This window comes from Chiloscyllium plagiosum, chromosome 9, assembly GCF_004010195.1.
Source record: "Chiloscyllium plagiosum isolate BGI_BamShark_2017 chromosome 9, ASM401019v2, whole genome shotgun sequence".
NCBI lineage: Eukaryota > Metazoa > Chordata > Chondrichthyes > Orectolobiformes > Hemiscylliidae > Chiloscyllium > Chiloscyllium plagiosum.
This window is the reverse complement of record NC_057718.1, coordinates 102,570,231-102,594,850: the sequence shown is the minus strand read 5'-3', so window position 1 is coordinate 102,594,850 and position 24,620 is coordinate 102,570,231. Positions and strand designations below refer to the sequence as shown.

Below are 24,620 nucleotides of genomic sequence, written 5' to 3'. Positions count from 1 at the left end.
TTCCAGGCCCCATACAAATGCAAATGCAGCAAGACATCCCTGCTCCTGTTCTCAAATCCTCTCACCAAGACCAACAACATATAATTTGTCTTTTTCACGAGCTGCGGCACCCTACGTGTTTATTTTCAGTGGATGGTGTACAAGGACAACCAGGTCCCACTGCATCTCACCCTTCCCCATTCAGATAATAATCTGCTGCCTAGTTTTGTTATCAAAGTGAGTAACTTCACATTTATCCACACTAATTGCAACCACCATGCATTTGCCCACTCACTCAAGTTGTCCAAATCATTCTGAAGTATCTCTGCATCCTCCTCTCAGTTCACCCATCCAGTTGTGTATCATCTGCAAGCCTGAAGATATTACATTCAGTTCCCTCATTAAAATTATTAACACATACAGTGAATAGCTGGGTTCTAAACACTGATTAGCTACTGGCTGCTGCTCAGAAAATGATTGCTTATTCCTAGTCTTTCCTAATTTTCTGCCAGTCAGAACGCTACCCCCAATGCCATGTGCTTTAAATTTTACACATTAATCTCTTATGGGGTCTTATTAAAAGCCTTCTCAAAGCCCAAGTCACACCACTGGCTCCCCCAGTCAACTGTACCAATGATATCCACAAAAAATTCCAGTAGATTCAAACACAATTTCCCTTCCATAAACCCCACTGACTGTCAACCCAGTCATCATTCCTGAAGTACTCTGCAACTAAATCTTTCATTGACTTTTCCACATAGTAGCTGTTCCCTTCTTTTGAAGAGAACACAATCTGATCTGTCTGATCTGTCGCAAGGGCAACTTACATCTTGCATGTCCTGCCACCGTCACAGTTGTGAAGGTGGCAGGAGCGGTAAAGGCAAGAAGTTTTTTCATTGCAGATGAACACTTCCAACATCCTCATCCATGACCAGTGAAGCTTCCTTCGTATTCCAGGTGGTTACTGGGGAGTTTCCCTCTTTTGCCTTCCCACCATATAATTTTCCTTCAGCAGGGAGGGGTTAACTTCTAGGGCCTCACTATAGCACTTCCCTTCATACAATAGGTGATGGTCTCTCCCTTCCAGGCGATCCCTTTGGCAGGTAAACTTAAACTTGCAGCCCCAATGCCAACACTGGAATTATCACAGACTTCTTTGGTGCAGGACCAAATTGCGATCAGTTTGGACAGTCTATTACAGTAATCAATTTTAGTCACATTCCATATCTCAAATGGGCTCCCTTGCTTATTGGTACAAATGAGAATGTCTGCCCTGCACAAATGATGGCCTGGTTATGTCTACCCCGACTGCAAATCTTAATCCTCCCTTCAAGAGCCTAGTTGAACAGAAGTAGACATATCCTGCTAGTCCTACCATAATGGTAATTTCCCTTGACAAATCCATCTGGTCACCTTACTGCAGACAAGTGTAGAGGCATACAGTATCAATAGCAGGGCTGGCTATACAGAGGTACAGATTAAAGTTTATTTTTAAAAAAATCAGCCCTTCTTGGTCTTTTTCCTCCTCCTCCTCTGTCATCGTTCACAGTTGCTCAGGATGAATCCAGCTATCCTTTCCTTTAGCCTTCACTACAGTTGGAGCAACACCCTGAACAGTACTTTCCAGCAGGGTCCCAACTTTGGCCTTTCCCAGTCTCTGATTAAGACACATTTTCTACTCCTTCGAAGTCACGATTGTGATTGGAGGGTGGTTTAGTGGTATCCTTCACCCGTGAGTGGAGAGACTTTAGACTCGTCGTTAGTTGTTTAAATAACATGCATTTCATCTCCTATTACATGCAGATCAATCTGGGGTGGTGGGGTCGGGTTGCTGTCCCATGGAGTTCGTCCAGGGTGACCACATTATTTCAGGTGCTGAGAGACCGGTACTGGTTTGGGGAGTAATGCACATGTGGTACAGGGCGAGGGGCAGGACCTTTTGCCAAATCAGTCATGTTTCTAGAGTCACATGACTGTTGGTGGTGGTGGTGGTTCAGGTTCTGAGCTGCAGAACCTGCTACTGGGGCGATTAGTCATAGCATTAGTACTCATGGGGAAGTCAGTCAGATTCAGGCACACCACTCAGGGAATCAAGATGTGGCACCCAGTCAAATATATGTTTGGAACAAAATCTGTCCAACAGACTTCACTTATTTTTCCCCAACTCTCTCCTTACAGCATATCTGTGGGCAGAATATCATACTGGCATGGACCTCCTGTGATCATCATCAAGCCTAAATACAAATGCTGACAAATACTTCACCATCGATACTATTTTAGCCAAATCTGAAATTAACCTGACCCAAGCGAGACATCGAATCCATACATTATGGAAGCAGGCTATCTGGCCCAAGTCCACAAAAACCCTTCGAAGAGTAACATACCAGATCCATTCCCTTACCCTATTATTCTATATTTACCCCTGACTAATGCACCTAACCTCCACATCCATGAACACTATGTGGGCAATTTAGCATGGTCAATTCACCTAACCCGCACATCTTTGTGGGAGGAAACCTGAGCACTCGGAGGAAACCCACGCAGACATGGGGAGAATGTGCAAACTCCACACAGACATTCCCGAGGGTAGAATTGAACCCAGGTCCCTGATGCTGTGAGGCAGTAGAGCTAACCACTGAGCCACCGTACCACACTTTCAGCATTGGATAAAGACATATTCATTAGCCTGCCCAACCAGTAAAGCTGAGGCCAGCTCAAAATCCTCACTAAAAGTGAAATATGAAAGAACAGGAAGTCAGGATGGGACCCTTCTGGTCCTGGTGGCTAAGTACTATATGACAAGTAATTTCTTCTATGAACAACTGGCAGCACAATTGAAAAATTAAATCAAAATTCAATTTCATGCCCATTCAATATTTGAGGATCCCAATCCAACCCAGTTATAAACTAGTGATCATAATGATATTGGTTTCAAAATCGTTATGGAAAAAGGATACGCCTTCCATAAAAATTCAAGTTTTTAATTTGAGTAAGGCTAGTTTTAATGGTATGAGACAATAACTTTAAAAAGTTGATTGGAGTAGACAGTTTACAGGTAAGAGGGCACCTGCAAAGTGGAAGGTGTTCAAGAGTGTGATGACAAGAGTTTCGAGGCAATATGTTAGAATGAAAAGGGAAAGCTGGTAAGATTAAGGAACAATGGATGAATAAAGATAGAGATTCTATCTTTGCACAGGACCCCAGGAGATGGGGAAAGATACGAAATGAATATTTCATGTCAGGTTTTACTGTGGAGAAAGAAATGGAGGCTAGAGAACTCAGGAAAATAAATATTGATGTTTTGAAAACAGTTTAGATGACAGAAGAGGAAGTTCAAGGAGGTCTTAAACATATAAAAAGGTAGATAAATTTCTGGGACCTGATTTAACGTATCCCAGAACTTTGTGGGAAGTAAGAGACCCCTTGCAGAAATATTTGCAGCATGTATAACAAGTGAGATGCCTGATGACTGGAGGGTGGCTAATGATGTAATTTTAAGAAACTTTGGAAGGAGAAACCAGGGAACTATAGATCAGTGAGTCTGACTTTAGTTGTGGGTAAGTTGTTGGGGGGAATTATAATAGGCAAGATTTACAGGCATTTAAAGAGGTAAAAATTGATTAGGGATAGTCAGCATAGCTTTGTGAAAGGAAAATCATGTCTCTCAAATTTGACTGAGTTCTTTTGCGAAAGTTACCAAAAAGAATGATGATGGCAGTGTGGTAGACATTAGTAAAGCCTTTGACCAAGGTTCCACATGGTAGCCTAATCAGTAACTTGCCAAGTGGGTGCATAATTGGCTTAATGGCAAGAGACAGAGTAAATAGTGTTGCTTTTTGGACTGGAGGCCCATGACCAGCAGTGTTCCACAGGGATCGGTTCTGGGTACTCTTGTTGTCATTTACAGAAAGGATTTGGATGAGTTGATGGAGGGCATGCTTAGTCGGTTTGGTGGAATAGTAGACAGTGAAGAAGATTTTCTCAGATTACAAAGGGATCTTGATCAAATGGGTCAATGGGCTGAAAATGACAGATGGAGTTCAAGCTGGATAACTGCAAGGTATTGCATTTTGATACAACCAGGGTTTCGCTTATACAATTAATGGTAGGGACTAGGATAGTGTTGTAGAACAGAGGGGCCTACGGGTGAAGGCACATAATTCTTTGTTGGAAATAGCAACATCTCCCCCAAATTTAAAATCTGTTCAAATAAAAATTGTAAGTGGATGATTGCTGGTTGATCCAGTAGCTATTCGCACTGTTGAACACTTTCCATCTGATTACTGAAGTAATCAAAGTATTTCTAGTGATAGGTAATCCTCAGCACTCCTTTGCTAAAAGATAGATCTTTGAGTGCTGTCTTAACAGTACTGATTTTCTACTGTAGTGCAGGTTAATTGTGAAGTTAATCAGCATACTTCAATCCTGGCTGCAACTCCATTCAACAGGGGTCTATGTAAATTAAGAACTGCAGTACCAGAAAAGGTTTTTCAGTGCATCACACTTGATACATCCAAAGATCCTACACTGGGCACATGACTTGCAGTATGCAGACAAAAACAATTATCTGCTATACGAAAATTAGTGTGAAGTTTAGTTTTCTCTCCAAGTCAATGATGAGCGTGCTGCAACTCCTCCAATTTCCAGCCTTTTTAAAAGGAAAATGAAAATATCCAGATTTTAAAAAACATTAAATCAAATCTGCATTATCCAGTGTTGCAAAAAGCTAGTTTCACATGTAACACTTTAAAGTAATTTTTTAGTTTTAGGAATCATAATGAAGATAAATAAATGCAAACACTATTAAGAAATGAATATACACCTCAAATGAATGCAAAAATCAAACAAGCTTGAATTAATTAGAATTAAAAGATACTGTTAACAATGAAAGGCATATCTCAAGCTCAACAGAGCCAGGAGGACATTTATCCCAATAAAATACTGAAAATATTTTATATAGCTCCCAGTTTAAAATAAATTCAAGCCCAATTTGAATAAGAGTCCCTTGCCAGGACCAATAATAATTCTAGAAAAGGTTGTAAGTTCCACTGGACATAAATTATTCACACAGGTGACAGAATCAAAAAAGTTACTTGAATAACAAAAAAGGTGATTAGTTTGCATTTTTGTTTTAAACATCCTAAAGCATACCACGTTATCGTGGAGATGGATTGAGGGGAACCCTAGGGCAGAGACTATGAGCAAGCACACAGTTAACAGTTCAGCTTTGACATCAAAGTGGCAGCTCCAGAGTTGAGAGAGCGCGTGAGAGAAAAAAAAAAAGAGGTGGTAAATGTTAATAAAGCCTGAACTATAAGCAGAGAAAATACTAACTTCATTCATTACATGGAATGTGGTCAATGTTCATGTCCAGTTTGAAGACAGAACTGGAGGGGAAAACAGGCTGTAGGATTTGCCTTGTTAAAGCTAGTAAAGAGTCTATAGTTATCAAAGTGAAAACCAGAAGTTAATTTGGTGAATGCAGTGAAATGCAAGTTTGGTCTGGACTATTGCTCAAACAAGTGCCAGACAATCACACACCAACAAAAAGAATGTAACCATCACTCCTTGACATTCAATTGTATTACAGGTACTTAACTTTGCTAAACATTGTTCACCATTAACAGAGGGTTACCACTGAACAGAAATTGAACAGGCCCAACTATATAAATACTGTAGCTACAAGAGCAGAACAGAAGCTGGTAACTCTGTAGCAAGTAACTCGTTTCTCAACCCCTGAAATCCATTCCACCACCACCAAAGCACAAGCCGAGAAAGTAATGGAATACACCTCAATTGCACGGATGGAAACAGCCCCATTACTCAAGTAACCCAGAACAAAACAATCCATTTGACGGCATAGAATTCAGCATTGTAGGAGCAGTGTGTACCACCTACAAAATGTAGTGCAGTGTTCCTAAAAACACTGTGGGTGTACCTACCATATATACAAATTACACATTTCAAGGCAGCAGCTCATTGGCACCTTTAAGGGTTATTGGAGATGGGCATTAATTGCTGGCCCAGTCAACACCTACAATCCACATTTTTTTTTAAAAATAAAGTATCTTTGACGAGAAGTTCAAGAATCACTTAGCTACAAACGAATGGTAGGCTTCCCATAAAGCTTCACAACTTGGAGGATAAGTGGAACATCAGGAAATTCAAGTGAATTTCAGAGGGCCACGGTATATCCTGGGTTAGTCCCAGAAGAAGGGATATCTCTAAGGTTTCTTAGGATAAAGGGCCCACTGTGGAAGTATAAGTAAAACCAGATTCATATGCTAAATTAGCAGTCAGTGCTTACAGCCTGACATTAAATTTGGGATCGCCAATCCAATTACTTCCACATTGTGCCAAAATTCAAGGCAGCCAGGGAAAAACTTACAGGAAAATGCCACAGCCTCTCAGAGCAACAACTGGCAACATCAAATTTGTGAAATGTGAATTGGTCAGAATGCAACATGTCCAACTCTGAAACTAACAAGTTTTGGAAAGGAATTTAAATAAACACCTTACAGGGGTGTGCACTAATCGATAAATACAACTGTTCCCATCCAATTTAATAGAACATTTGTGATTATACCATGGCTTGAAAAGGTTATTTTGACCTTTTAAAACTTCTTTTTCTTAAAGACAGAGCTACCGAGCAGTCTACTATAGCCACGACAGTAAATAGCTTGAGGGGCCCTGGATTTTTAGCAAGTTGGAACATAAGAAACAACCTGGATGGGTGTGGCTCAAAAGAACCAGGATTTTCAGTTTAGTTTTTTTTTAAAAAAAATAGTTATTGTTGGGGTCTCAGATTAGGAAGCTGCAAGAAATCTCGCCTGGCTGCTAGACACACTCAGAATTTGAGGGTTTTTTCTCCTGAGCTGCCATCTCATTTGAACTCCAATCTATTTTCTGAATTTACCTTTTGTCAAGGTTGTGCTTATGGGATGTTACTATATTGGAACATCTAATTAGTAATAGTTACTGTATTAATCTATTAAGCTTTCCAATAGAGTTAAATTATTCCAATTCCTTCGTCCATTTGTTGTGTTTTAACTATAGTAGATGAATAAACTGTGTTCAAACTACTGGATTTAAAGCAAAACAATCAAATTGCATCTGGAATGCAATCCTTTACATTTACCTTTAAAACAAAAGGTTACAGTCTGGCATCTCTAAATATTCTGAAGGGGTTAAGGCTAGTTCATTAGGCACGAGATACAAAACTATCAACTTTGAAATTGATATTAAGATGAGGATCTGAAACCTGAATACAGGCTGAGGTAACTAGTTGTTGTCAGGAACAACCACTTAATACATATTCTTCCTAATTTAGGTGGAAATAAAATGACTTCTTACTGCAAATAAGATATCAAAATAGCTTCTAGACTTCAAATTGGCAATTCCGCTTAAAACTGCATAAAATAGCTTTTAAACCTGTTAAAGTAGCATAACTGACTAACCATAGTCTGTGTCCACAAAGATTAGCAGACAATGCTTCCTCTACAGCATAGAAATTTCACCTAAGTTTGTAAGAATGGGTATTAAGTGGTTGTTCCTGACAACAACTAGTTACGTCAGCATGTATTCAAGTTTTAGATCTTCAAAGGAAAATCGATCAATTCTTAGTCAACAGCATGCAAATATATGAATTAATTAGGAGTAAAATGTGGCTGTTCAGCACCTGATCTTGACAGTGTTCAATAAGATCATGTCTGTACTGATTGTGGTCTCAAATCCATAAGTCCACCTACCCCTGACATATCCCTAACAAAAGGAGGCAGTTCTGTCCACTGGTGTCATCAGAATATTCAGATTTTTTTGGGAGAAAGGAATTCCTCAGAATCTTAATCTCAAAGAAAATCTGAATCATAACGTCATGCAGCATGGAAACAGACCAATTGGTCCAACCAGTCCATACTGAACATGTTGCCAAGCTAAACTAATCCCGTTTGGCCCATATCCTTTCCAACCTCTTCTATTCACATGCTGATCCAAAATGCCTTTTAAATATTGTAACTGTACCTACATCCGCCATTGCCTCTGACAATTCTTTCCACACATGAATGATTCCAAAAAGTTACCCTTCATGTCCTTTTTTAAAAAAAAAGGATTCTCCTCTCACCTTAAAATAAGCCCCCAAATGTTCTAAAATGCTTTTTAAGAAAAAGCTGTCTCTCTAGTTATAGACTCTCCCACAAGGAAAAACATCCTTTCAGCATCCACCACATCAAATCAACTCAGCAAAACAGTCTTAATTCTTCCAATCTCTAATGAATACAGACACAATCTGTCCAACCTTTACTCAAAGTTAAACCTACCACTCCTGTAGCCAAATTTGCTCTTGATGTAAAGACAAATAGGAAAGTAAGTTTAAAGGAGAATACAAAGAGTTTGCAAAGGGATATTGAGTGGTAATGCAAGTGACAAATATTTTGTGGATTTGACAAAGAAAATTGAAAGGCAACATGTCATTTAAATAGAGAGACACTGCAGAATACTGCAGTACACAAGGACCCGGGCGTCCTGGTACACGACTCATTGAAGTTAGTATGTACATGCAGCAAGTAATTCAGAAGGCAAATGGAATGTTGGCTTTTAGTGCAAGACAGATGAGGTAAAGTAGGGAATCATTGTACAACCGTAAACAGTGTTGATGAGATAGCACTTACAGAAGCATACACAGTTTAGCTCACCTAAACGAAAGATACATGGGTCTGAACGGCTTCCAATACAAGTCCACTAGGCTAATTTCAGAGGTGAACAGATTGTCTTATGTGAAAAGGTTCAGCAGGTTGGACTCATATTTGTTATTCTATGCTCTAATGAAAGGCTCAGAGGAGATAAACAGCAGAGATGCCGAGAGGGTGCTTCCACTTGGCAGGAGAATTATCTAGAACTTAGGGGACATTAAGGGATCTCCCATTCATGATGACCTTCAGAATTTGAGGATCAATTGTATTTAGAATTCTCTTCACGTATTCAGGTCTGCCTTACATCTTTGATCTACAAGGAAGTCAGGGTTCATCAAGGAGCTAACAAAAATAGAAATAAAGTCATAATCAGATCATCCATTATATCAGACATTATATTACAAAGACAGCCAGACCAGAAATTTACTTTAGATAGACAGACTATCAGCTTGGAAATGGAGTTACATACTTTAACCTTTACAGTAGCTTTATTAGGACAGGATACTTCAAGTGTGACATCTAAAAATAGCCAAATATGAAATCCACGATATCTCACACATTATTGCTGTACATTTATGTGCACCCCCCATTCCTTAGTACAGCTAAGCCTATCATGTCAACCTTTTAATACCCATTCCAATTTGTCATTTTTCAAAATCCCAGTCTATATTATAACCTCAATGTGTCACTTGCCAGTTTTTACTCTGCAAGAAGCTAATTTCTGACTGCTCCAGAGAGGCTCAATACAGATATTAGCATTGCAACTGCAAGTAAAAGTAAAATTGTTTTAGCACTTGGATCCTTCCAACTGATATACAAGGCATATAGCACTTTTCATTGCACAGATATTAACAAAAATGTCCATTGTTGTGGACCAGGTCAGACCCCCTCAAAATATTTTAAAAAGGAAGCATAAATCCCAACTTTTTTTTATTTTAAAGGCAGATATGGAGTCGATATTAGAGGTGTTGTAGAGCTGGTCAGACCACCCTGCTTTAAGCAAAACGCCTGTAGTGTTAGGTGCAGTGGTGAAATGTAGGGGAATGGGTCTGGGTGCGTTGCTGTTCAGAAGGTCGGCGTGGACTTGTTGGGCCAAAGGGCCTGTTTCCACACTAAGGAATCTAATCTAATCTAAAAAAATTGAAAACAAATAAAAACTCCCAGAATTTAGAATAACTTTAATTATTGGAAAACAACTGGCTTGATACAGCAACTTACTAAGGGGCTGTTCCAATTCCCATAACACTACATAAACATATTCTTTGACAAACGGTAAATTCTTAACAGTTCTTACAGGCAGGAGATTTCAGAGAGAGAGAAGCCAGTCAAGAATCATCTGAAGCATGTAGCAGAGAAACGGTTATAAGTAAACCAAACTAGAAATGGGAGAACTGGCCACTCCTTTGTCTTTTGTTAAACTAGGTTTGTTCCAGATGTTTTGGCACCTATGCCTCCACCATCTCTCTATAAAACAAGACCCAAGGACAAAATGACCTTGTTAAAGTGACAGCATCGTCACACGATTAATAATCAAGTTTAACATCTCAATGACACCAATGAAGCTATTTGCAAAAAAAACTTTTTCACATTAGCTGATGCTTACTTTCACCAATTTGTCATACCAATCATACATGACTCAACACTGCATTAATTTTTGCTGAAAGGCACGAACTAGAACTTTACAATGTTACTAATTTAGAATAATAATTCCACAGGCATCTACTATGCCAAGCTTTGGTATGGCTTAGCATGTCACAAAGTACTGTATTACCATGTACTAAGCTTTTATACATAATTACTTGAGGAGAAAGTGAGGTCTGCAGATGCTGGAGATCAGAGCTGAAAATGTGTTGCTGGAAAAGCGCAGCAGGTCAGGCAGCATCCAGGGAACAGGAGTATCGACGTTTTGGGCATAATTCCAGGTGTGGCCTTACTAAGGCCATGTATAACTGCAGCAAGACATCCCTACTCCATACTCAAATCCACTTGACTGTCAATCTGGCTCAGACTTTGGTTTGTCTGTCTGAGTGTTTCCTTTAGTAGAAAGGCAAGAGGCAGGAAAAACACAATAAGCTTGATTCCTGAAGAAGGGCTTATGCCTGAAACGTCGATTCTCCTGTTCCCTGGATGCTGCCTGACCTGCTGCGCTTTTCCAGCAACACATTTTCAGTACATAATTACTTGGTCAGACAAGCATGGCGATAATTTTTAACAAAATTCCTACAGACTGTAGCCAATAAGCAATTAGTCAAACTGTTACTGGGGATATTATTTGAAGGTAGAATATAGGCTCGAAGATTTCCTTTCCCTCTTTTGTCACAAAAACACACACCTGCAATCAAATAGGCAAACAGAGTAATTACCATTAGGATTATTCCCAACAGTTTCTCATAAATCAGAGCTCAATATTAGTTTCCATAAGAGCACCAGTGAACACAGTGGTGACCTTAATTTCTGCTGTATTTGGGTTAACCTCCAGTTAGGTCTAACATTTGCTCTAAAATATACTTGAAGCTGAGCATGCATTAAAATATTTGTACAGATTTATTTATTTATTCAGATAAAACAAAAATGATGGAGAAATACTTGGAATTTACTGGACTGGTTGTCTTAACTCACCCATAACTGTTACAGCTTCAAATTTAAGTTCTTTGGACTACTCCTGGAGTTGCCAGTGGCTTATGCACAAAGAGAGAAAAACATAAGACTCTTAGAATTCTTTTATCAAGAACAATTATGGATTGGAACAACCTGCAACAAATTAACAGTGACACACTCAAGGACTCACTTCAGGGAAACCTATTGAACTTTTCAAAAAAAATTAATGTGACAATTGTTCATAGAGAATTTTCAGAGAAATTGCACAATTGGAAAACTAGAGGGAAACCTTAGCAAGTGCTCAATTTTCTGATACTAAAGCAGGTTTCTTGGTGACCAAAAGTACCCATCAGCTTTGATAACTTCACTGAGTGACAATACCAATTCTAAACAACACTTCACAATGGGTCAGTTACCAATCAAGATAACAAGCAATTAATTCAAATCAAGTCCCACTGAGATTACAAAACCAACTGTCAAACTAAACACTCATGGTTAGAGATGAAAAAAAACTGCAGATGCTGGAATCCAAAGTGGACAGGCAGGAGGCTGGAAGAACACAGCGAGCCAGACATTATCAGGAGGTGCAGGGTTACATCTGAAATGTCGACCTGATGTTGCCTAGCTTATTGTGTTTTTCCTGCCTCTTGCCTTTCTACTAAAGGAAACACTCAGACAGACAAACCAAAGTCTGAGCCAGATTGACAGTCAAGTGGATTTGAGTATGGAGTAGGGATGTCTTGCTGCAATTATACAGGGCCTTAGTATACACCTTACACACCTGGAATTGCATGTCATTTTGGTCTCCTTATCTGAGGAAGGATATTCTTTTTATAAAAGAAAGACAACAGCGAAGGTTTATCAAATGGTGGGGGAATCCAGAACCAGGGTCATAGTTCTAAAATGGTTTTCCATTTAGACAGAGATGGAGAAAAATTCTTCAGTCAGACTGCTGAGGAATCCACTACCACAGCAAACAGTTGAGGCCAAAACATTGTATAATTTCAGGAAAGAGTTAGATATAGCACTTGGGCCTAAAGGAATCAAAGGATATGGGGGAAAGCGAGTTTTGAGAAGATATGTAACTCAGGTTGAGGTTCTGGATGTAGGTTTGGTCACTGAGCTGGAAGGTTCGTTTTCAGATTATTTTCTCACCATACTGGGTGACATCTTCAGGTGACATGATCCAACCAGAACTTTATCAACAAACACAGTGACTTGGATCCCATTTACCACCCCCTAAGAACTGGAAATGAGATCACCATAGGAAATGTCACCACAGGAAATGACATCAACCCTAGGAAACAAAAACAGAAAGCAGGCTACACCACCAGTGCTTCATTCGGAGGCTCACTGAAGATGTCATCTAGTAAGGTGACAAAATGTCTGAAAACAAACCTTCTAGCTCAGCGACCTAACCTACATCCAAATATGGGGGAAAATCAGGAACAGGCTATCAAATTAGATTGAAATCACAGGACACTAGTTTATGGTCCAACAGGTTTATTTGGAAGTGCAGAATCTACGTCGTATGATCCTACTCCACTAGCTACCCGACGAAGGAGCAGCAATCCGAAAGCTTGTACTTCCAAATAAGCTTGTTGGACTACAACCTGGTGTCGTGTGATTTTTAAATTTTGTCCAAACCCGGTCCAATACCGGCACCTCCACATCAAATTAGATGATCAGTCACGATCATAATGAATGGCAAACTCGGCTTGAAGAGCTGAATATTCTACATCTGCTCCTTTTTTTGGGACACCATAATGAGCAAGTAGCAATGTTGAAGCTCATGAGACAATAGAGATGGGCATTTCTGACTGTTCAAGGACTAAAAACCACATTTGGGAGGAGGAAGAGGACAGGCAAGCTAATATTTTCATGTAAAAAGGATTTAAAGGATCAGCTGGAATTCATTAACTGCTGTTTGTGGGATCTGGCTATGTACAAATTGGTAGTTGAATTCAATTACACCAAAAATTGATGTGAAGTTCTTTGGAATGTCCTGAGCATGATGAAAAGATGCAACATAACGGCAAACTAATTGCTCTTAACAACAAACAATTTAAACCAGACTCTTCAGCTGAAGCACCTCTGAAATATTTTGAATAAAGTGCACTCGTTCTCTCACAAATGGACCATTGCCTTTGACTTTTGAAATGTGTGTGTTAAGAGACAGAATTCCATGCTCACACTAAGTTATTTGTAAGTGCATAGACAGAAGTCTGAATAGGCCGTGAGGAATGGCATCATAGATTTCCCTCATTATTACAGAAGGCCAACCAATTATATGCTCCGCACATGAAAGTGACTCCTAATGATTAAAGTATATGACTCGTCAGCAGTAAAATCTCAGGACACTCCACTTCAATTCTTAGTTTGCACAAAATTAGTGTCATCCTAGCCACTGAAGGAGTGGAAAGGAAACTGGAAAGAAAGCTTCAATCATCTGGCTATACAAAGAAATTCAAAGTTTCCGCTTGTGGCCTCATGGAAAACGAGCAATAGTCCAGTGGCATAGAATGGCCTGTCAATATTCACACTGACAGATCCATAACAAAACATAAACGAAGTAAAGAAAGTCAACTGCTAGAACTAAAGAAAAAGACATGAAAGCCATTGGCCTTCATACCAATGAATGGATCCAAAGTTAAATTGTTTAAAATGAATCACTCCAATAGATACTGCAATTTCACTTTCAGCTTATACACAATTTATTGGGATTTCAGTCTCCACAGCTGCACGTGTTTAAATGATATTTTAGTTTAACTCACTCCATGATGCAGTGGTAGTGCCCCTGCTTCCAAACCAGGTGGTCTGGGTTCCAGTCCCACTTGCTCCAGAGACATTTGTCACAATATCTCTTAATAGGTTAACCAGAAAATGATTCACTCATTTTATAACCCTAATTTACTCCCACCATTTTGCCAGTGTAGAAGCTTTATGATTTGTTGGCACAAATATACTGCCTGATTTTACAAAGAAAATATTTGATGAGGAAAACAATTAGTACACTATAAGTCCATATTTCAGCAAGGCTTATAAAAACTTGTTCTCATTTACCTCAGCCACTCTAGGTATGCATTGCATAGGTAGGAAAAACAAGCAGTATTTGGTATAGTTTTACAGCAGCCCTATTTGTGAATGTCTTGCAGAAGTTGTGTTAGTTATTGTTTCTGTTGGCTTGACAGTGATTGCACAGGAGAGAATCAATCCAGAAAACATCACATTACATGCCCCCCTTCATTTACAAGATATGTACAAAGCTTTAGAATCTGTGGAGAAGATGCAGATTTATTTGTATTGTGTAAATAGACAAACCGAATGAACTAATCACTTTCTCAACAGTGAAGATCAGTTAAAAAGCATAGGAGAGAGTTTGGGTTTAACGCTCTATTCAGTATATCAGTACAAACTTAAATAAATTGAAGCCCATAACTACCATTCCACCAATTAACTAATTTTTAAATCGAGTATTAGTTTGCCACTTTAAAACTATATCAAGGCACATTTACTAATAGCTACAACCAGACATTTGAGACATGCCTAAGCATATCATTTACAACTAAATTATAAAGTACAGTTAAACACAAAAAGTTTCCAATTAATGTACTATGATGCACCCAAAACTGCCAACACAAGTGGCCCAAATCCTCTCTCTTCAAAAAACATTTCCTTGTGAACTGCTGAAAATAGCAAGTTAAAACAGCATTTTAAATGCAAATATAATGTTAGGGTGAGACCAATGGGCATCTGCAATTCTCTAAACTCTGAAGCTTTCCTGATTTTCATTACTGCTCCATTAGTGGCTATGCCTTTGTCTGCATAGCCCCAAATTCTGAAATTCCTTTCCTCAACCCACACATCACTAGCTGGGCTAGCATTTATCACCCACTCGCAGTTGCCTTTTACAAGAGGGTGGCGAGCTGCCTTCATTTTCAAATAAATCTGTTGGACTATAGCCTGGTGTTGTGTGATCTAACTTCGTCCATCCCACTGGCACCTCCACATCATGGCTTCTTGAACTGCTGCAAACCACAGAGCATAGGTACACCTACAGCTACTGTTGCAGAGGAAGCTAAATGATTTCTGCACAGCTCCAGTGATTGAACAGAAATATAGCTTCAAAATCAAGACAGAGTGGGGCTTGGAGAGGAACTTGCAAGTGGTATTCCCAAATATCTGCTGCTCTTGTCCTTCTATGTGGTAGAGATCATGAGTTTGGTAGATTCTGACAAAAGAAGCCTTGGTGAGTTGTTACAATGCATTTTGTGGATGGTGCATACTACCATCACTGGAGAGTCAACGGTTGACAGAATGAATGTTGAAGACATTAGGATGGGGTGCCAATCATGTGGGACTGATTTGTGCTGAGGGTGGTGTCAAGTGTCTTGAGTGTTGTTGGTGCTGCACTCATCCAAAAGAGTACATTCCATCACACTCCTGATTTATGCCTTGTACATGGTGGACAGGCTCGGAGTCAGGTTACTCTTTTTGAGAAGCTTGAAACATAAACCTTTAATCAAATTTTTGATCCCCAAAACCTATTTGTGGTTCTGTGGCAAATTGCACTTCATAATATCTTTAAATTTAAATGCTGCATAATGGCAAATTATTTTTTGTTACACAAATAATGATGTCCAGGTCTAAGCTGGAAGGCTCCAAAGGATTTAATCTTCTAAATCAGAGTATCCAAATTTTCAGGAAGTATGCAGATATCAAATATTCCATAACATGGACTATCACTTTTTGATAGAATGTCTACAGTGTTGAAGCAGACCATTTGACCCATCAAGCCCATACCAATCCTCCGAAGAACATCCCACCTAGACCCACCCTATACCCTATCCCTGTCACTTTGCATTTCCCATGGCTAATTCACATAGCCTGCACATCCCTGGATACCACAGGGCAGATTAGTATGGCCAATCCACCTAACCTGCACATCATTAGACTGGGAAGGAAACCGGAGCACCTGAAGGTGGGATCGAACCCACCACTGAGCCACACCAGCTGATGATACAATAAAATCAAAGAAACCAAGTTCAAGCAAAACTGCCGTTTTCTAAATACTATGTTACTATAACATGTTTAACTGGAAACCAATTAGCCATTTCTAAAACAAAACAAATCAAATCAAATTATGCTATGCTGGTTCACAGTGCCAGCTGCTCATGAATAATTACTCATAATAAAATGTATCTATAACGTGTATTCACAAAATGTCAGATGATGGCTTTTAATTTGTTCCCTAATGCTACAATCAGACCGTTTGAAGAAACAGCCTACGCAATGGGAATTAAATGTGTTTCATTACTTCTGGATAAAAGTGATAACCCACAGAAAAATAATGCTATTGTGAAGTGATTATAAGCAATTTATTTAGTTTCTTAAACTGGAGACCAAATTATTGACAAAATTCACATTCCTCAAGGCTAAACCACATGCAATTCGGCAGTGCCCCAATCAATAATTCTCCAGTTGGACTGTTGGCACAAAGTAATTAGAACAAGTTCATCACCAGTGGAACAACTGCTAATTTTACAAACCATGTTGAAAAGTGAAACTGAATGATCTATTCTTGACGTCAGTATTTAAGCTAATAAAAACTATTTTAAAATCTACCACTGGGATACTTAAGCAGAATAGGAGGGAGTATATTTAAAAAAAAAAGTGGGTTAGCTATTGTATGATCTTTGTCTCTAGTGCATCCAAGCAATCAAGAATGGATTCCACTTGTTGTGGCATCTCTTTACAATTACTGAATCCTGAAGTAAAAACTATATCTGAAGAAAAAACATGAATATTTTGACTTAGATTTATTTTTCTTAAGTATGCAGATACTGTAGATCTGAAATAAAAATAGAAAATGCTGAAGAAACTTGAGGTGTGGCAGCATTTGTGAAGAGAGAAATAAAGTTAGAGCCCAATATGAATCTTCAGAATAACATGACCAGATGTGCTGAGCTTCTCCAGCACTTCACATTTTTATTCAAAAAGTTTTTGTGACTGAGACATGCACAATATTTCTGCTTGCCATTGTTATTTTCTGGCAATTATATTTGATTTCTATTTTCTCATCAAAAAGTCCTCTCTCACATGACAGTAATGAGATAAAACCAAGCTCTCATCCACAACACTACACATTCCTTGACATTGCATTTCATTATATGCAACTTATAAACTCACCAGTTCCATTTTTCAACCTGATGCATTTCACTCAACATACTGACTCCCTTCCTCAGTCTTTGAGCTATACTAACTTCCAGTTCAGTCAACACTAACAAAATTATGCACGGGACATGTAATTCTCACTTCCTACCACTATGGATGAGCCTACATGCAACTCCCACTCCTGTTCAGCATGACCTAAATCTTTGCACTTATTTCTGCCCTTAGAGGGTGGCTCAGTATTTCACTTTTTTCCCACACTTCACCAATGATGCAATTCTAAACTAATCCCATCTGGCCACACATGATCCATATCCCTCTATTCTCTGCCTGTTCATGTGTCTGTCTAAATACCTCAAACTTTGCAATTATATTTGCTTCTATCACTACCCTAACAGCACGTCCTAGAAGATAGAGCAAACAGTAAGTGTTTCAAAGCCCAAATGGGACTGGGCTGGGACTAAATCCTATTCATTCCTTAGGACAAGCAAAGTAGGAAAGATAATAAAAGATCAGCTATGAGCTACAACTCAGCTTGGCTTGCATTTATCCTTTAATGGAGTGAGAGATAGATTGGGTAGCATCCAGAATAGAAACTCAACACTGTACCAAATATTGTAAATTACATTTGGCAAACCTGGCAAAGCTGTTCCTCACTGCATTTGTTACCACAGATTATATTTTGTTAAAAATATGCAGAACACTAACTGCAGCTAATACTAAATAGCATGTTACAATGGAGATAAGTTGTAACTGTGAATCATATTCTTAAATCATACATTTTAAGATGGATCCTTCAAAAGGAAATAGATTACAAAAAATGGAGTGAAGATTATTTATAATACAAATTGTAACATGTATGCTAAATATTTAACAAAATCTAATACTTCTATAGCATCAAGTAATGACACAGCATTGGAGGAGGCCATTTGTACCTATGTAGACTCTCTGAAATAGTTATCTAATTAGTTCCATTCCCAGGTCCTTCCCTACTGTTAGGGAATCTTTCCTTTTCAAGTATTTATCCAATTTGCTTTATGAACATTGTTATTCAACATGCTTCCATCACCCTTTCAGGGAGTGCTCTTGCATCATAGTTCACTTTGTAAAATCCAAATGTATTGTATTTACACATATACCAGTAGCTACGAAGAAAGTGAAAAATCTGAATAGTCTGCATTTTAGTCTATTGTGGAGCTTAACCACCAAATAGAATTGGTATCTCTAGTGATCTACCCCTTTTCTCCCCCATTCCAGTGCCCCAAATGGCTTGGTTTCCTCCCAGACCAAATTTTCAAAAATACTTAAATGAGACTTAAAAATAAAAGAAGAGCATAATGCAGGTCTTACTTTCCTGTTACTTGCATCCCCATGAGAAAAGAAAGTGGGAAGATAACTGCTCATCTCCCAAAGTTAAAAACGCTTGAGCATCAAGGGAGCAATAATAACATTAGCATAAAATTAATGTTCTTAATAACATTAGCAAACTAGAAGTTTTAAATTAAAATGTGTTCAGCCCTTCAGTTGTACTTAGGAAGGCTGAAAGGCTGCTCCCCAAAATCCGTTGAGGTTAGATTCACAGATCACATGAAAACTTATTAAAAGTATGAACGGGAATGGAACCAACTCAGCTAATGGAGTTAAACAGATTAGCCACAATCCAACTGGTCAGACTCAAGAAAGTGAATGTATCACATAGGAAGAATTGAGCAAAATCATTTTACATCAATAACTCATTAACCAATGCATTGGAGAATGTAAAACAGGAAGTATTAAAACTGAGCCTTCACAGTTGAGTTTAGCTGCAGGTTAATTCTAACTGTACATTTAATAAAACTGCCATAAAGAAATCAAAGGAAAATGGAAACTCTTGTAACAAAGTTCACTCCTTTTATTTACGAATATAAGCAGTTAACACATATGCATTAAAACATCTGTCTAATTGCCTATTAAGTATGAACAGAATTCATACTTTCCAAAAAAAACTACATTTCAGACTCAGTTTAAGAATGCAGCTTTCATGGCATAGGGAGATATTTGGCTAAACATTAAAGTGGTTAGAGATTTATTAACAGACCAGAAATAAACCACTCATGCATTTGGCTGAGTGTAAAGCAAAACCCAGAGGATTGTTTACATCACATTTTGTAACCATGGCTTTAAATCTTGTTCCTCAGCCGGCGAGGCGAATGTGATAAGTTTCTCTCATCAGATTCTTGCAAATTTCAAACTTAAATTTAAAAAATTATCAGAAACAAATACAGACAAATTTCAAGCTTCAGACTGTAAAGACAGCATATTCTAATGTGACTGTTACTGACATAACTCTGCATCTGAAAAACAGTTGGGAATCTAATTTGTGTCTTGTTGGCTTCAGCAAGATCCCTTTTTAGGTATAGTACAAGGTGAAACACAATCTTCAATTAGGCCTTTCTTCATTTTTCTTCTTTACAAATATCTGTAATCATGCTTGCAGGTGTCCATACTTTAGTCCTCATATATTCATTTCATCAATTAAAAAAAATCTCAGTAATATGTGCATTTATATTTCTAGCTCATTAGTTTCTGATTTGAATTAGAGGTTTAAAATTTCTGAAGTGTTGCTCTTGGATCATTTAATAAAATGAACCAAATCAGAAAATTGTTAGAATCACAAGAAATTCAAGATATTAGGCAAGCTAATGAGAATGCTGACAAATTGAATGCAAGTTCTGTAGTATATGCCCAAGAGGCCAATGGCAATACAAGCTAGGAAATTCACGCATTTCATCCTTCATAGCTCCCTCATCTAAAAACCAGATGGTACAAGTATGCCAGGTAAATCCAGGCAAAAACAACTCTGATTCAACACAACTTGAAATGTTTAGACAATACAGGGAGTAATTGGTTACTGACACTAATGTTTTTCTTCTAATTCAAATAGGTGCCTGGTTCAGATGGAACATCTAGAAATTGACCACCTTTGTAAATTCCAACCTAAGCTGCTGCATTTAACACCAGTTGTGAACACTCATCCCCTACATTCCTAGGGACAACTCTCAGCCAGATATAGAGATTTTATCCGTAATTGGGCAATCATAGATTTTAGATGCAATCGAGAATTGAAATTAGCTACAACGCATTGTTAAATCACTGAAAAACTTCATTGCTAGATCACTGCAGGTCTCTTCAATTCACGGTGCCAGAAGCCTCAATAAGAATATTTATCCTCTCTGGCCAGTCATACCATGGACCAAAACCTTAAACACAAGAGCTTTTGAACTCATACCCAGGCAACATACTTCAAGTGTGACCACAGTTGAAATATCTGTTTCGTTATTCAAGTGCAGAATGGGCAAAGATATACATGGGCCAAATTACAATATGCCAGCCATCTTGATATTCTCAAAAGTCCAAAATTGTCATAATACAAGCACACTCAACACCAATTGTTTAATCCAAATCCTGGTTTGTAGTGAAGCTAGTTGTCAAAGCATTCAATGACAGTCAAGGCAAGTCGTCATCTTTTCTCAAGCCCATCCCAGCCTTGTGTGCTCACAGATAATTCACCTTTATCCACATATTTCCAAGTTAAGAATTGGAGAGCTATGAAAGAATAGCCTTAAAAAGGACTGTCCATGAGGAGTGTAATATTTCTTCCAATCTCTCATATACCTACCCATCTTTATCTGCCTTTCCAAAGGGGTACATAATCTGAAGGCTGTCCATCGCCTACTAGGCTCAAGCAATGTTACATTCATAACATAAAAACATGACCACCTCCTTGGACAGGTCAAAAGTAGTATAACATTAATTTACCATGTCAGTGCTAATTTAGGTATAATGAGTACACACATTACCTCAGCAAGGCTGCAACACTGATGGCCCTGGTCCCGTAGCACCAGCATTAACCAACATCTGACAGATCCAACCACACTTCAATTAAGCATCAAAAAAGACAGTTTAGCTTTTTATGCTCATTTATTGGGGTTCTGAGTGATGTAGATCATAGTAATAGTATTATTTGAGTGAGTTGTGTGTTTAAGGACAAGTTGGCAAGTTAATGTCTAGTTTGGGCCACAAGGATTTCATTCAAATGATTGAATAAGTTAATCCATACACATCTGAACTTTCTTGCATGCTGACTCAATTAAACAGACGCTAATTTGTTTTGATAAAAGCAGATGTATTTCATCAGTGAGCACTGAAAAGAATTACATACCAGCACACTCGCAGGAAATTCCACTTAGTGTAAAATACCATAATCAGTGTCTATTAAGCCAACTGTCATGTTTTGCCCATTCTTGCATCATCTGGTAGAAGAGTTGTCTGTACTAAGAAAGAAATATTTTATTTTTCCATTTATACACTTGCCCTGAAGAGGGCAATCTAATCTTATTTTAAAATTCACAACTTGTCTCAAGATTGCTTTGGTACATCAGAAATCCAAACACAAAGTGTTGGTTTTGGGAACAATATTTGGATGTTAAGAATAATCTACTTATCTGGCACAGCCAAAGTTGAAAAATATAAGGTATAGTGCAAGCACTTAGGTTCTTTACAGTGTGGTAACGAGGTAACAAGCAGAACTAGCCAATCTATATAATAGAGTCCTGTCCAAAGATTTATTTTTGCGCCCCCCTATTTATCCTTTTGGCAAGCCCATATATGCTTATGGCATCCACTCACACCAGCTGCTCTTCCCATCTCAATTGTCATACTGCCTGGCACTTAACCATGGATGGGCCACAGTTTCTCCAAATGAACAGATTCCTAAATAGGAGAGGACTCAGAAAAAAATTACAAGGATGTTGCCGGGAATGGAGGGTTTGAGTTATAAAGGAGAAGCTGGACATGACGATATGTTTCACTGGGGTGGAGAACACTGAGGTTTATAAAATCATGACGGACATAGATAAGGTTAACAGCAAAAAGGTCTTTTACTCAGGGAATGAAGTCCAAAACTAAAGAACACAGGTTTAAGGTGATATGGGCAAAATTTAAAAAAGGACCTGAGGGGCAACTTTTATCCCCCCACAGAGAGGGTGGATCGTATGTGGAATGAACTGCTGCAGGAAGTGGTAGATGCAGGTAGTTACAACATTTGAAATATTATAGGTTTAATTTGCTCTGCTGACCTGCAGGATATCGGATGTCGAGACTAGGGTGGGACGTCCGTGTCTTATAGGTAGAATGTAAGGAATTTACATTCCTACCCCATGCCATTCAGAGCCATTTGCACGGCCATTTCCTAGTTATTCGGAATAAAAGAATATTATTATTCATAAATCAATAAGAATATTACAGTTGGAATTCTGAACTCACCCTCTAATTAAAAAATGATTCACAACAGATTTGGCCATTAAGGAATGACTTACATTACATTGCTTCTGGAGATGATCAGGTCACTGCATTGTGCCTTCAGTGACATGTGACTATGGGGGATGGCTGGGGTTTGTCTTGTGGGCATTACTGACTGTGATGTAAAGTTTTTGTCTAAAGGAAAGACTGGTCTTAGTTCAGACAGATCTCCTGACATGGCTTTGCAAGCATTGTGTAGTGTGTAAAAGGGTTCCTACGAAAGCTTGTACTGTACTATGCTTAGTAACATTTTGCTTGTTCACAGGAAGGTGGCATGTTGCAGTTGCATCAGGTGTGTAAGAATCTCAAGAAAAAAAGAACCCAACACATTTAAAAGACATTTGGACAGGTACATGAACAGGAAAAGTTTAGAGGAATAGGGAGCCAGATGCAGGCAAATGGAACGAGTTTAGTTTGGGAAACTTGGTCAGCACGGACAAGTTGGACGGAAGAGTCTGTATCCATGTTGTATGACTAAGACCACTGGGAGAACTCAACCCATCTAAATCATATTGCTCGCAACTGAAATTTGACCCTACACTGACCTTCCAACCTTAGTATTATCTTTCTCACAAAAAGCACCTTCATTTTTTGTCTCCACTTCTGGCTCAGCTGAAATGTGTTAAAATTTCTTTCATGCTTTTGTTACTTTCCAATCAACTAGCGCATAGATTTCGAGACTTGTCATGCCAGTCTTACAGTTTTTGTCCTTCACAAATAGCACTTCACCCAAACTCTGCCACACATTGTTATGCAGACAAAGCATTAATCTTCCAGCAGTCTCATGCTTGCTGACATACATAGATTTCCAGTTCGCAAATACATCGTTCTTAAAATTTTCATGTTCAAACTTCTTCCATAACCACAAGGCCTTCTTCATAATCAGCTCTTGCCTCATAGCCTAAGGATTCTGGATTCCTCCAACATTAGTTTTGTGTTTTAACTACTCCCTTCAAACGAAAGACCATTGACCGTGCTTTCCAGTGATGTAGGTCCAAAGCTGTGCAATTCCCTAGGGAGCTCTTCATCCCTCCCTCATTCTATGAGGCAGTCCCTAAAATCAAACTTGAAGATAGATATGGTAGGCAGCATCAATTCCACTGTGCTCCTGAAGGACCATGAAGAACATTCTTATGCTAAAGGCACTTCATAAATACAGTTTCTGTGGCTGTTACCACTGGATATTCAGCTTATATAACCTTTGAAAAATGAATACAACAGAAACAGGGTAAAAATAAGCAACATTTACAAATCAAATTCAGCAACAAACAGCAAGACTCCAGCCTAAAAGTGAGTGTGCATTACTGAAATACTTAAGCATCAAGAGTTTAAAATGTTGGAACTTTAACAAACCAAGAATTAAGGAAAAGAATTTTTAGGTGAAGCAGTTTTTCTACATCACTAAGTTGCTGCTGTTGCATTGGTATGCTTTGATGTAATGTTCTACACAGATGACAAATCGCCCAGTTCTTCCACTGTGTTTGGATTTCTAGCCAGAATTAACAATTAATCAGCCTTGCATGTAGTCATTTATGAAACATACAAGTTTGATTCAAAACAAAGTTTGATCCATTAATATTGGTAAACTACTTTTGCCTGCAATGATCTTCATTTCTCAATTCAGTAGAAACAAGGGAGTGTAGGGAGGTTAGGAACATGGCATCAATCTCAAAGGAGGGTGCCTGTAAACAGGAAAGTGGCTTGAAGTGTGTATCTTCAATGCAAAGAAGTATACGAAATAAGGTAGGTGAACTTGCAGCGTGGGTTTTCGATTGGGATTTCGATGTTGTGGCTATTACGGAGACATGGGCAGAACAGGGACAGGATTGGCTGTTGCAGGTTCCA

The 24,620-nt window shown here is 38.6% G+C and overlaps 1 protein-coding gene across 2 annotated transcripts in view; it reads right to left on the bottom strand.

Moving 5' to 3' along the window:
• LOC122553113 (calcineurin subunit B type 1) overlaps positions 1-24,620 on the bottom strand; it is a 69,901-nt gene that overhangs the window by 18,313 nt on the left and 26,968 nt on the right. The window contains exon 1 of one of the 2 annotated variants that reach the window (XM_043696663.1): positions 22,553-22,655. The exons of the other annotated variant lie outside the window; for it this stretch is intronic. Coding sequence (XP_043552598.1) covers positions 22,553-22,640 — 88 coding nt within the window. The 5' untranslated portion in view covers positions 22,641-22,655. Of the gene's footprint in view, positions 1-22,552; positions 22,656-24,620 lie in introns of those variants that run through there. 2 annotated transcript variants of the gene reach the window in all.